General features: G+C 29.7%; 1 protein-coding gene across 5 annotated transcripts in view; it reads right to left on the minus strand.

Annotated features, from left to right (window-relative positions):
- LOC125069824 (NAD kinase-like) overlaps window positions 1–11,326 on the minus strand; it is a 35,437-nt gene extending 24,111 nt beyond the window's left edge. For 3 of the 5 annotated variants that reach the window (XR_007119861.1, XM_047679408.1, XM_047679407.1), the window contains exon 1: window positions 3,470–4,022. Coding sequence is in view for 3 of the 5 variants with exons in the window: in XM_047679408.1 (XP_047535364.1) it covers window positions 3,470–3,663 (194 nt within the window). In the remaining 2 variants the exon portion in view is untranslated. Of the gene's footprint in view, window positions 1–3,469; window positions 4,023–9,687; window positions 9,911–11,294 lie in introns of those variants that run through there. The other 2 variants (XM_047679409.1, XM_047679411.1) reach the window with 2 other exon arrangements.
- Window positions 11,327–15,019: the final 3,693 nt, after the last annotated feature.

Genomic DNA, 15,019 nt, shown 5'->3' on the forward strand with positions numbered 1-15,019 from the left:
GGTGTGAGAGGCAGGTGCTGGGATCCTGTGTTTTTCTGTACGGTAATTGGTTGAGTAATTAAGACGTGAAAGCGTAACAAACAAACTCACTGTCAGATTTATAATATTGACATTACCATAATCCGTTGGGACGGCAATTCTTCACGACCGGAGAGATTTCAGGCACATGACCAACGACTTTACATGCTTATCTAGAATTAATGGAAGTATTAACACTAAAAAACTTCGACCTGCCATTTCTTGATTGTAAAACTCCACATTATAGAAAGCAATAAACAACGACATTCAGTCTGACTATACGATGGAAGGGTGAAAAAGTTACTGGTCTATAAGTTTAACAGGATCCCTTTCGAAACAGCAGACAGAACAATTTAACAATTAACAAGAGTCACGTGTGATACACAGGATAGAGAAAAGTTAAATATGTATGTCAGTATGTTTATCTCTTCTTTACCTACTTATAATATTACATCTTAGAATGCCTTTTATAATAAATTTAATACCGCGGATATGACTTGATTATATGTTAAGAATAAAAAATAATAATTGAATATACATATGTATGTATGTAGAGTTTTCATCAATCGAATGGAGTTAATTTTTTCCACGATTGGGTTCACCTACTTGTTAGAGGTAGAGACATAGATTTTAGGTACAAAAAAGTCTAAGCTTCGCTTGGGTTTCAAACCTACTTTATACCAAATTTCATCAAATTCGATTTAATGAATTTTGACCGGGAAAGCGTAATAGATAGAGCGACAGACAGAGTTATTTCCACATTTATAATATTAGTATAGATATATATATCTGTATATAATCTATACATGTTTTCTTTTTCTATTTTCATCGTTTATTTAAAATGGTTTTTCTCATACCAGTTTGCTAATGGATCTGTTGATATTCCCGCAGTAGAATCAGGTTTGCATACTTTGACCACTTTAAAAGAACCGTGTCCTGGTTTGTAGTATATCCTTGACGTTTCATCCACATGCCTGGGACTTCTTTTATTCCTTTTATTCAATACAAAGTAGGTGAATTAAAACGAGGCTGCACCTGTCCACTTTTACATGCGGAAATACAAAGATGTATCTCGTCCTTTTTCTCTTCTGCCTGTGAATCGAGTTTTTGTTTTTATTTAATGGAATTTTTTATCAAAATAAAAAGGTTGGCTATTAACTTGCTAATTAATTTTTTGTTCTTAATTTTTCAATTATGATTATGGTTGTTTTTTGACCACCGAGTGAACATTTGTAATATAGTAGAGGTAAATCTAAAAATTAAAAAAAAAATGTTATCAAAACTTATTCCATCTGAATAGTAAGGTCATTCCATCTATAAAAGATGAAAAGTATAGTATAAATCGATTTCTTCAAGAATATCTATTACATAACTTGTCAAGGCAATGAGTGAATTGATTACATATTGTTAACATTAGTTTTTCAACATCACCTAGCCAATCCGATCACGTAGCCCGTGTCACTCAAAGAACGACCTGATGAGAATGACGAATTAGAGTCAGATCTACTTAGATAAAATCTAAGTTTGAAATAATCTACTGTACAACGATGTTGTCAGATTAAAAAATATAAGTCAATCTAAGCGAAGTAATGTTCTACGAAGTGTGTTTTAAATATCTATACAAATTGTATAAATGCGAAAGTAACTCTCTCTGCTTGTCTGTCTGTTGCTCTTTCACCAACAAACCACTGAACCAAGTTTGATGAAATTTGGCATGAAGCCAGGTTGAAAACATATCTTGCGTCAAATAGGAGATAATATTAATTACACTTCAAATAAATGTAATCACTATTCGGTAATACCTTATAAGCGAATAATTTCTTTATGGTAAATAAAACCTTTAAAAAACATTGTTATTGACAGATCACTTATTGAATTTAAAAAAAAAACATTAATACCATAACAAGATAACAACATTACGTACATATTCAAACAATCGCTGAGGTCAAGGAATCAACGCTCGAGGGACTATCTGGGTCGGTTCTCAACGAAATAGGCCGAGTGAAAAGCGACAAGTCTAGTGACGTTAACGAGATGGCAAACTAGATATACCAATTCATGGTAAGACTTTAAAACGAGACTAACGATTGCGGTTGTACAAGTATAAGAGAAAGGTGACCAAGACTATTAAGTATACATGATTTTAGTGTTATTTCCTGACTACAGACGACGCAAATCGTAATGCACTTTTTTTTAATAAGAGGGTTGTATTTATATTACAAAGGATATAATAGAAAAGATACAGTTGTTTCGAGAAGATTTAATATATTTGACACAATTTGCAGATTCTATTTTTATTTCATACTTTTTAAAGATATGGTAGAAACGATTGATATATTTATCGTCTCTCGTATTGTTGGTATGTTATTAAAATAAAAATGATTTTCACTCAAATAAGTACATTGAAATCGTCATTGTACAAGTAAAATTAAATTTAAAGTTACCACTTGTGGGGAATGTAGATCCTACCAACAACAAGAACAACCGATAAGAAACTTAGTAAGTAGCCTTACCCTAGTTGAAGAAATATACAATAACAGTTGTTCTACAGTATTCAATATGACATATACCGGTATATCTACTAAGCCTTGACTAAAGAAATTCTATCAGATTTAATAAATCTAAATTAGCAAAGAAAAGATTTAGTAAGTATGGCTTTTAAAACTTGAAAGGAAAGATTTTTTTTCGAATATTACAGAATATTTACAGTCAGCACTTTTATATAATTTACTGAAAAGGTTTTATATAAATTATATTCCTTTTTCACGATTATATTTCATTGAAATCATTTATGTATTATTGGATCGGGATCAAGTGCTCGGAGAGACTTTAAATCAGCTAATTAAGAACAAAGGTTTCTACTTTATAAGGGGCAGTATTTTATGGATATCGTTAGTCCGAAATGGATACATTTAGAGAGTTCGCGATGCCTAATTTTAGACCTGGCCAGAGCTGCAGTCAGTCTCACAAAGCCATTATTAGGGTCAACAACCGACTATTACAACCTGACACTGAAATCCAATTATCTCCGTCCCAGTAAATAAATCCTCATTATCCGATTTCCACAGAATATAATTTGTATCAATCTGCGAAATCGATGTTAATTTCAAATGCATAGAGCATTGTATTAGTCATACAATGTTTCTTGAAATTGCATTGTAATTTAAATATAATTAAAATGTTAATGCGAAAATAATTAACATAATTTGCTAAGAATTGTATTATATTAGTATTAATATATTACATGAAATATTAATTAAAGGAGAGACAAAAAATATCTTAAATAGAGAAATATGTATAATAAAAACAACCTCAATACGGACTTTATGTTTCTAGAAAATCGCTGTCAAATGTAAAGAGAAGTTCAGACAGTGCATAAATTATAATTTATAACATAATAATTAAAAATTAAATGAATTAATTAGTGTGTTTAGTAATTGTTGACACTTACGGCCACGTGCCAGAGCGTCTTTGCCGGTGAGATCGCACTTGTGTGTCTGGGAGAGCGTGAAGCAAAGCTTGCGGTATAAGACTCTTCGATGCTCTACGTCTGAATCTGTACTCTGATCTCTCTGCAGGTTTACAGCTTCTTAACGTTGAGAGTTCCTCCACAGATCCACACCATAACGAATCAATTGACAGCATCGTTCCAAAGCCAACGAGAGCTTTACCACATCACAAAACTATCCTTTACAAGAATCCACTGGCGTCTTACACTGCGTTGTTTCTACTTCTTCACAACTTCAAACTCAGTACATAACTTTAGAATACTTGTATATTCTATGAAAAAATCAAGCAAGTTATTAAGTATAATTTTACACGAATTTACTTTAAAATATGAACGTTTCGGTACGACCTTCTGCGCAGAATCGTAGATATTGCAAAATATTACACACGTGAAGTCTATTCGACTAGATTGTTTAATATTGCAATGGGGACTTGCGAATTTCGAGCGAAATGAAAACGGTGAGCCGGGACTCCACGCGCGTGAGATCGCGGCTGAGGAGAATCACTGACTGACGGCCCCAATAGGTACTGAGCGCATGCCGGCAAAACATGCAAGATATACAACGCATGTCCTATACGACACAAAATATAATCTCAATCAAAAGCTGCCTGTTCATAATATTTGTATAAACAAAGAAAAGTTTATCGTTCAGTCAATGAAGGTTATTTGTTAACTTATTTACCAATAAACTAATTATTTTTTTGGTTAATGACAAAAAGTAGTTTTGTATTAAATTATACTCTAAAGAATTTAAACGCTGTAAAAAAGAAATAATATTTAACAACAGCGACTTAGTTATCTTTATGTAAATATGTACGTTAATTAATTATGATCATTTTATGTATTTTAGCAATGTTTTAGTCAAGGCTAGGATGATTGTAAGTGAAAAATTAGATAAGGCATATCATTATTCAGCCAAAGTAAATTTAAAGTAACGAAAGTTTTTATGAAACTGAAATATCCAACAGCAAAACGAAAGTGATATTTTAACAAGTTTTGAACACGCAAAACCACTCGCTAAGAACTAATTATAATTAAAAACCATTGTCCTGGATTCGAATTAAGTGAAAGTTCTGTATTTATTGCTCAGAGTGTATAACAATGGAATTAGTGACGCTATTAATTTAACCAGTAGACAAAGATATTTTTATAATAATTAAAATTCTTGTAAATATTAGAATAATATGTGATATTAATTATTTATCTTTAATGATCTAGTGACTAGCTTATGAATCTGATGATGGTGTCCTAGGTTTAAATAATAGGTCTGCAAATGAACAGACAACATTACCAAAAATATAAATAAAAATACATCACGATCGCAAAAGTTTCTATGTAAAAAAATCACAGCTTAAATTCGAAATTTCCTCCTCAGTGTTCCCTCAACTGTGTACGTTTGCTACAATATGACCTTCTTTAAGTGAGGGTTAAGAAGAGTATTTTCCGTAAGCCAGTGGTTAGGCTGTGTCCACGGCATTGATGACGCTCTGGGCGACGGTGACCACTTACCATTATGTGGCCAGTCTTTTATTGCTCGTCTGCTTTGACGAACAATAAAAGAAACGTACTGTTAACTATTAGAAATTTATAACGCCGCCCTAAGTAAAAGCCTTCAAATAAACCACATTTAGGTACAGATTTTTCTCCTCTTTTATAGAGGAGGTTTGATTGAAATTATAATACATCTCATATGAAAATTGAGTGTGCTGAAACAATCCATTGTCAAACTATAAGACATTTCCGACAAACATTATTTATCAATTGTAAAATTACATTTTACGATATTGTGTGATTGTTAGTAAAATTATCTATAAAAAAAAAATTGAATCTATTGATGAGTTATATTTGAGATCTCTATATGTAAACGGAAGTATTTTTAAGTGCTTTAACATCTCAACGATTAAAATTTATACAACATTATAGATGTGATGTCCGAGTAAGGACTTTTTATATAAATTCCCGTAATTCATATACCTAAGTCCTTAATAGGAATAAAAAAACGACTTGAAAAACTGACTCAGACGGAGTCGAGAATTATACTTTTCATCTACTGACTCTACGAACAGAATAGGACAATGGTACTCAATTATTTGAGTGTGATTCGAATTACGAATAGTTGCAAATTTTTAAATCGATAAAATTGATGAGTTGTTAACGTCAAAAACTAATTCCTCTCTTCTCATAGAGGTTTTATTATTTAAATATAACTACCATAAAGCGTGTAAAAACAAGAGGTGAGATTTTATCTACAAAGTATAGCAAGTAGTTGTTGTCTCCCAATCTCTCAACCTAACATATAAAATTTTATAACCTAGTCTCTCGTGTCAAGGTCTATTCTTAATTAAGAATATAAAATTTTCTAATCAATATCATTTCGAAGGATTCTATTAATTATGTAAATTATTTAATTTGTTATAATTTTGTATATATAACACTACCTTAATATTGCGTTAGAAAAATTGATGTTCTAGTGACCTATTTTAGTTGAGGCTATCATTGCCAATAGAATAAACTGCGCTGGATAGTACTCAACTACACAAACAGTTGAACTCTCTAGAGAGGGTTCTAATAATCTGGACGGTAGACCGAAGTGTTTAAGCGCAAGACCAAAAGGTTTTATGTGGTTAACGAGGTTCAGGAATGTTAACACTTCCAGCATCTAAACTTCGGGCTGATACAAATTTTATTTTATTGGTCAGTTCTGGGGTTTTTACCTCGGTACAATCTTAGAATAGGCCTTAGAATCTGGAGCTTTATAAGCTCGACACTAAACCAAGAAGGTAGTCAGCAATATACGTAGTCATCAACATAACAAAATTTAGTCGAATCCTCTTAAAATTATAAAGAGTCTTCTTTATTAGGTTGTAAGACTGCTTTTTTATAACTATAAACTTTTCTAATTACATTTTTTTATAACATTGCAAGTACAACGTAATGAGGGGTATGTCACATAATACATATCATCATCTTTACATGTTTCTACATAACTTTGTCTCATTAAGTATTAAATTGTATTTAATTCTTTCAAAGTACATAATTCCATAGAAAATCTCAATATGGTTGGTTACACGTGGCTGGCAAAATGACAAGCATTTCAAAGCTTTAAGTGAGTTACACAAGTTCATGCAATAATTACCTGATTTTATATATCTATGTATTAAAGGATAGCGAAAAGTTGCAAGCCATTCGTAAGTTCAAAAAAGGGGATTCATTGAGTTAATTTGTAGATGTATCAGAGATGTATCCTTTTTAAGGTTATGACGTAATAATAATATTCGGGTGCCACCCACTCATCATTATTACTCTCTATTACTGTGTTCCAGTTCATGAATGTTAAGTGGTGTTCAGTTCAGTCCAAGAATTGGTGAGTTCATAAATTTACAAGCACGGGAACTTTAAATACCATTGTGAGCAACGATTTAATGGTGTAAGGAGTTCTTTGTACTTCAAATGTATCTAAATATTTATCAGTTCACTCTGTCCGGCTTTCGTAACGCATTTTGTCAAAATATTATACTGATAGTGATTGTATCGAAATCGCAACCAGCGCTTGCTTATCGAGTATAATAAGATTATTAGCTTAAGACGTATTTTTAGCTTTTAAAAAGTATGACTGACTTTTAAAAAAAAAAATTTACAGTTACGATCTAAATTAATAAATATAAAATTTAGATTCTGGACTCTAAGTAGAAGTATTTACAATAATTTATTATTAACTACATCGTCCATTATCTACGAAAAAAAACACCAAAAGATGTGTTGTGCATATAAGTACTCTGACTCACCGTTGAAATTGGAACAGTAATGAATAAATTAACTTTTTGCAGTTTATTGACTGATAAGTGGGCGGAACCTTTAATATTAATAATCTTTATATAAAAAAGCAAAGAGAGCCAGGTAGTTTAGTGTCATTTCCTCCTCTGGCAATCGAGATTTAGTTCAAGTGATTGATGAGCATTAAAATCAATTAAAAAAAAACAGAAATTAATATCTAAAAATATAATTATTAAAATATGAAATATATTTTCCTTATACTTTCATCAATGGTTATGATCGAAATTCGACTACTAGGCGAACTGTAGTGTAAATGAAAACAGGCACGATCGCCTGATAATGTGAACATTACTTGGAAGCAATTAAAAATGTAATAGACGACGTCCATATGGTACGTTGTACCTTTAAATGAAGTCTGTAGGTCGTGGGGGGTCATTGTCCCGAAAGTAGTTCTCTACAGTACATTTCTGACTGAATATGACTAAGCAACCATCAGAATTTACGTTTTCAGATCTCATAACCGGTATTATTGACGTTTAATTAATAAATTCGATGTTTAATTAAAAATTACATTTTAAGAAAATTTAAATAAACTTATTGCTGTTATAGAAAAAATTATATGTGATGTGGTAAGTCGACAGTACATTGTCTCAATAAGTATAAGCTATAGAAAAATTATATACATATGTAATAATGTGTATACTTAAGGTAAAAACAATTGTTTTAATTAATGTGTTCATGATATCAGACAAAATATTGTTATCAATTGAAACATTAGTTGGTGGTAGGGCTTTGTACAAACTCGTCTGGGTAGGTTCCACCCACTCATCCGATATTATACCGCCAAACAGCAGTACTCAGTATTGTTGTGTTACGGTTTGAAGGGTGAGTGAGCCAGTGTAACTACAGGACATAACATCTTAGTTCCCAAGGTTGGTGGCGCATTGGCGATGTAAGGAATGGTTAATAACTTGTAAAGCGCCAATGTCTATGGGCGATTGTGACCACTTACCATCAGGTGGCCCATTTGCTTGTCCGCTAAATTATATCATGAAAAAATTAAAAAATTTGATAATTAATATATCTTGCATATATATATTGAGATGTTTTAAGAAGTATAGGAAATGACTGAAAACGTAACTATGATGATAAAATTTGTTTAAATATTGGATTTCATAGTTTTTGAAATCTACATCTAAATACAAAAATAAATCAAAATTAAATATCTAAATATTCCTTATTCAAATTGGCTCACTAGAGCACTTTTGAATCTTCATGTTGCAGTGTTAAATTAAATGTAAAACACCGGTTCGAAAAGTAGATCCTAGCGAAAAGAACCGGCAAGAAACATGACATACTATGAGATAAAATTTCCACCTTTTTCCAAAAGGCTTTTAGGCCTATTTTAAATAATATAATAGAAATAAAATATATTATTTTTTAAATAATTTAGATTATTTGTCAAACCTGTTTTTTGTCATATATCAGTAAGGCTTATATTGGCTAAAGATGATAGGTTTTTAGAAATAATTTGTCATGTTTGGCCAAGTATGAAGCTGATACAACTGCTTTAAGATTTTGGCTATTTAAGAGATGTTACTTTGGTCAAATATTAAAAATAAAGTATAAAAGAAAATTAATTAAATAATGAAGTGTTTATTATTTTTGTGTCTTGATGTTAAGTAATTTTAGAAATATTATTGTATTGCTCTTTAAATGTTATCTTTTGCAAATTAGTTCATCGAAGTAGTACCAAGTAGATACTTAACAAATGTACATATGTGCTTAAGTGCCACACTAGAGCAAATCTTACTCAAGAGTGAGTTATTTGGATTTCAACTTTGCAATTTTTTTTTTTACAACCAACAATAATATCAGGTATAACTAAAAAAAAATGTACTAACAGATAATCCAAATATAAACAAACAACAATAATATACCAATACCTCAAGTGTTAATTTATTAAATGCTAATTTCATATCTATTACTGGAATATTTACTTTATACAAAATATAAACATAATTTTTTTTAAAAAATTTACTAATGCAACAGATGTTTAACTAGTGTGTGTGTAGCAGATTTTATATTCTTCTAATTAATAAAAAATAAATGAACTGTTTTCAATTATATTATTTTTCTGAATTATAATTTCAATTACTTTTCTTTTAATTTGCATGGCATATTCTATGTTTCATTATATATTTTTATATTTAAAGCATCGTACAGTTACAAGTTTTTTTGTGTGTTTTGCTTAAACCTTTTGCTTTTGTTTACATTAAAATGATTTAATGTAAACAAGTAAGTTACATGAGCAAAGAATATTCGACGGCATTATTAATAAATTCTTTTATGGATTCAGTTGGTTAAGTAATAAAAAAATTACATACGTTTCTTCTTCGTCGTCAGTTTCCTTGCTTGCAGTCGAATGTTTTGCCTTGTTTTTGCTATCCATCTTCATAACACTTATTAATTATTATTCGCCATTTTAATATCGTACTCATTTAACTCTCATCACCTCGTTCAATCGACTATTACAATAATGTTATAAACACATTTATTGTTCATATTATTTTTTTCAATCGAATTTATCTATAAAATGTATAATTAATAATAGAGGTTAGAATTTACAGAATCCACTGAAATAGGAATGTCAATTGTCAACGGTCGCTCTTACTGTCAATGTCATAACCATTGTCAAATCCCACATACGGGATACGGGTAAACTAAGTATCGGGTAGCAGGGGTTTTGAGAACTCGCGTTACAAAGTATTACCTCATTTTCGAGTAAATTATGAACACTATTTTAAAAAACAATTATTATAATAGAATAAACTAACCGTAAAGATTTCATTTATGGGAATTAAAAGTTAAATCTATGAAATCTGTTTTTAGTATTATATTAGCAGAATATATATTTAAAAATCAAAATAAGGTATTTAGAAAAAAGAAAAAAATTTGCGAATACGTTCGAAAACCTTGTTCATTATTTTACCTAAGGCAAGGTAAAAGTATACGAATCTTAAATAATATACGCGCATATACGACAAAAAACTATTTAGATACATTATGCCATTTTGAAATGAAAAGTAAAGGAAATTAAACAAAAAACAAAATTTATCATAAAAAAATAACTCAATCTAAAAGTTTAAGCAGGTAGCATTTAATCGTGTTAATTTATTGGTGAATTAATAAAAAAATGCTTTAAAACCATCTAAAAAATTTAATGAAAGTAACAAAGTCTACTGATGTTAACAAAATTGTTAAGAAGTGTTTACTTGACTCGTTATTAATACTAGATGAGTAGAGATCAGCGAGCATAGATAATACACTTATACTAACGAGACAATTTATTGAACATTGCGTAGTACGCCTATTTACACAACACGTATATTTACTAATTGTGACAGTTACATTTTTAATATTGATTCGAAACAACTTATATCTTAAAGCATATTGTTCGCAAGTAATGAAGTACAGAGCGATACTCTTCACATGCTAAAGATGTCGTGATTTAAAAAAAAAAGTACTAGATGTGAAACAGATAAGCAGAAGTGAAACTTAATAATAATTATAATTTTTTGTTTGTCTATTTGTCGTGACACATTTTCGTTTTATCGAGTAAAACACAATCACCCTAAAGAAGTTTCAATTCAAATTATATTCAAGCATATATGAGGGTTCATATTTTATGGTATTTTCATGGCACATAAAGAAGAAGACCTACTAAATTCACTACCTAAAATATATAAAACATTTTTGTTACCGTCTAATGTGTTTTGTTTTTGTATAGTTATAATATATTATCGAGTTAGTTTATAAATTCTACATAAATTAAGAATGAACATTTTAAACCAATGGTCAATGACACCATTTAATCCAGTGTTATGGCAGTGAATGTGTTAATTTAAAATTATATTTTTTTCATATTAAAAATAATTAAGGCTTTAAGAAAGATTTTTGTAGTCTTAAATAAATATATAATTACCTCACTTACCGGAAAGTATTTAGTTTGTCGATTACTGATGACAGCGGATTTTTTCTTAGCGGACCTGGTGATCCACCAGGAGAATTTTCTCTAGACTCGGCAGCCAAGGCTCGAGCCAGAGCTAAATCTTGTTCGTTTAACATTCTAAAAAAAAAAAAAAAATATTTTTTAGATTTGAGATTACTATAAAAAACGACAAACCTAAAATACTCTCAAGTTAAAAAAAACGTATATAAGTAACATAATCAATTATATCCGTTTGGTATGTATATAACTAACAATAAAAATTTAAATTCTATAATAAATCATAAAATGTACCTAATCTTAAAAACGAAACAACACCTTTATTAGCGTTATTTTAACAAAGTACTCGTTGCGTAGTGAGTAACTCAAGAAATGTGAAAGATATAGGTAATTTTGTTCAAACACGGAAGTTTTGTGGAAAGAATATCACGTTTATTCCATATTCAGTTAAAATGATTCTCGACTTTAATTACGATATAAGTAGGTATATACATTTTAGGTTTCTTTTTACTTACATACAATTACGCTTTAACGCTGAAATAACCATCTATCGCAATTAAAATAATCGCACAAAATACATATCAAGCGACTGTTACATCGAACGGATGCACTACAGAAATCTCTATTATATTTCCGTGATATGAACTTTAAAGTATTTAAATGCATGGACAAAATTTCTTAACATCCTATATCCTAGGAACTAGGTCAAGGACTTGACAGAGTAACCGCGACATTTAATAAAATCTCACGTATAAAAGACAAGTTAAATTAAATATTATTAATACCCAGGTTTGTATATGTCGATACTGGTACAATAAGTATTAAATATAATTGAATGCAAATTACTTCGTTACCACTATAAGTATATGTTCGAATCAATACAAGTCTGACTAACTACAACCTATACTTTTATATTTCGCAATGATGAAGAATTAATTGATCGTGGACCTCTTTTCTCCAATGTCAAAATACAGAACGAGGTGTTCGTTGTTATAAAAGATAACGTCTACTTTCAAATAATACTTGTTGCTTGGTAATAGATGTGAAGTTGTATTAGCAACCGCCAGAACACATTTATAAAAATTATTGGGATCTTGTTCTCAGCCCAAGGCGAACGCGTTCGAAACGTCGCTGTAATCACGAAATGAGAGCAACATGTGCAGGGCAAATGTTTGAGATTACTACAGAGTACATTATATTATTGTGTAGGTACTTATTACCTAATACACATTGTACCGACTTAATAACTGACCATTAGCCATAAAATTGCTAGTTAAACAACTCTGAAAATTTAATTCCTGTAACAAAGTATGATATTCTTGTTACCCATATATTTTTTTTATTTACTAAAAGTAACGCTAAAACTGAAGTGTTTGAACGTTGATTTAAAATACATGAATTAATCCGCTTGAAATAGTTTTGACTCTTCGTAAATTTCTTTAAAATTAACGATTCTTTGCCAAGTATGGAAGAAATAGCAATAGTTTTTATTCATTTTTAAACGTTTTTTTTTATTTCGATTGACTACAAATACATAGATTATCTTACTTCCTAGGTTTTGAAATAAAAAAAAAAAAAAAAGTATTATTTATCATTGTGCTGTTTTAATTTTTCAAATAACATTTGTCAAACATAATAACTATTATTTATTAAATAAGTAAGTATAATAAATGTAATTTAAATAGCTATATCAGGCGTGTAGAATTATTTAAGTTAATATAATTTTAAAATAATCATAAATTTCAGACCAATGTTTATTTAATTTTATTAACTAATATCTAATAATTTCAAACAAAATATTGAAATTGAAATGAATTATATTAAAAAAAAAAATTGTTAAACAATGAATCAGGTAATAAAATTTATAATTAGAATTATTGATTTTCAGACCGGATATTTATATTTAGTTGTACATAATTAACATACAAGATGTAATTTAATTAGAGTAAAAGAGTAACTACTGAGTCGCTTGAGAGTTTTACTCGTTAATCCATAATAATCGGAATCGTTCGTAACTACATTTGCTTGATATAATTTTGGAAAATCACAATTAAAAAGCCTAAGATTTACATAATTTTAAGTTACATCAAATCGTTAATATCTTTAAAAAATAAATAAATAAATCTATTGACAATTTTCCTTTAACCTAAAGTAACAAATCTCAGGCTTAATAAAAACAATAGCAATATTCAGTGATAATACATTAAATACCGCAAATATAACTTACTTTAAGTGAGTGTTAATTCGATCAATGTAACACTATTTGCACTGTGACACATAGCATGTAATATTAATTAAATATTTACTAAAAATAAAAACACATTTTTAAAAATAGAACGTCATGAAGGTACGCCGGCGTGTGCGCGTGATAGCGATTTGTATGACAATGCGTGAGCATTTTCGCTAGGGGTCGGTGGATTACGATCAGCATCAATGAAATAAGTCACGGTCGTTACGCGAACCTCTCACTTCATCAATGGACGATGGCAAAGTAACTGAGCAATGAAGATATAATTAATATCATATCACGTATGTGATACGAAACAACGAAAATATTTTGTTCAGTTATTCTCGAGTTTTTAGACGCAATTACATAAATTTAATTCTGTATTACCTACAATAAACAAAAAACCAGAGGTGTTTTTTTACGTTAGTTAGCTGAAAAAGTGGCCTAAGAGCATCCTTGGAAATCAAGCTTGATTCGTACTAAATTTCATCAAAATGGATTCAGTCGTTTAATCGTATATAAAGCGTAAGCGAAAGCAACAGACAGTTATTACAGATTATAGCAGATGATTTAAAATTTAACTTGTAAACGCATTCGGTTTTTATTTTAATCAATCACTATTATCAAGAGGTATATACATTAAAAATGACTTAGTGTAAATATACTTATCTACACTTCGATGAACAACTTTGGTTGATATTTTATTTATTATTTATACTTCGAATATATACATGAAAGAATCCTTTAAACTTGTAGATAGGTATTGTACAATTTCGTATAATGCCGAGCATGAGAAGAATTTATTATAGAGCCTTATATTTTATCCACTGGGTCATGGTATATTTAAGGTGTACCTATGTATATAATGTGTATGAGTCATATGTTAAGTTCATATAAGCTTAAAAGATTATTTTCGCTGTTTATAAATGAAAATGCGTCACATCCAACGATGGAGGAAAATCTAAAAACAATCTGATATTACTTTTTGTGTCAAAAAATATTGTGTAATCGTATTTTTAATGTGGCAATCATTAGTGAGCCATAAAGTTAATCGTCATATGTGGTATAGATAATTAATTTATTATTATTAAAATAAGCCTGTTTGGTTCGGCGTTAAAAATAAACGAGGTATTCATTGGCAGGATAGTCACATAACTTTTTAATTCTTCACACCTTTTCCACAGATCGACATCTATCTATTTCATAAAGAGAAATATATTTACAAGAAAGATATTTAATACAACAACTAAGAAAGCTTTCTAATGTTCTACAAAGGCATGAGAAGTAGGAAAGGAGTTCGGTCAGGTTTTAAAAGAAAAAACCTAAAATTCTTGAAAATAGTTTATTAAATATAAGCTTGTATTGGACATTAATATATATGTACTATGCATAAAATTTGGCGATCCAAACACTCTCTGTTCGACTGAACTCAGACTATTCACTGACATAAGTGTGACTTTGCCATTAATTTAGTGTAGGGCAC

Source organism: Vanessa atalanta, chromosome 16, assembly GCF_905147765.1.
Source record: "Vanessa atalanta chromosome 16, ilVanAtal1.2, whole genome shotgun sequence".
In the NCBI taxonomy this organism is placed as follows: domain Eukaryota; kingdom Metazoa; phylum Arthropoda; class Insecta; order Lepidoptera; family Nymphalidae; genus Vanessa; species Vanessa atalanta.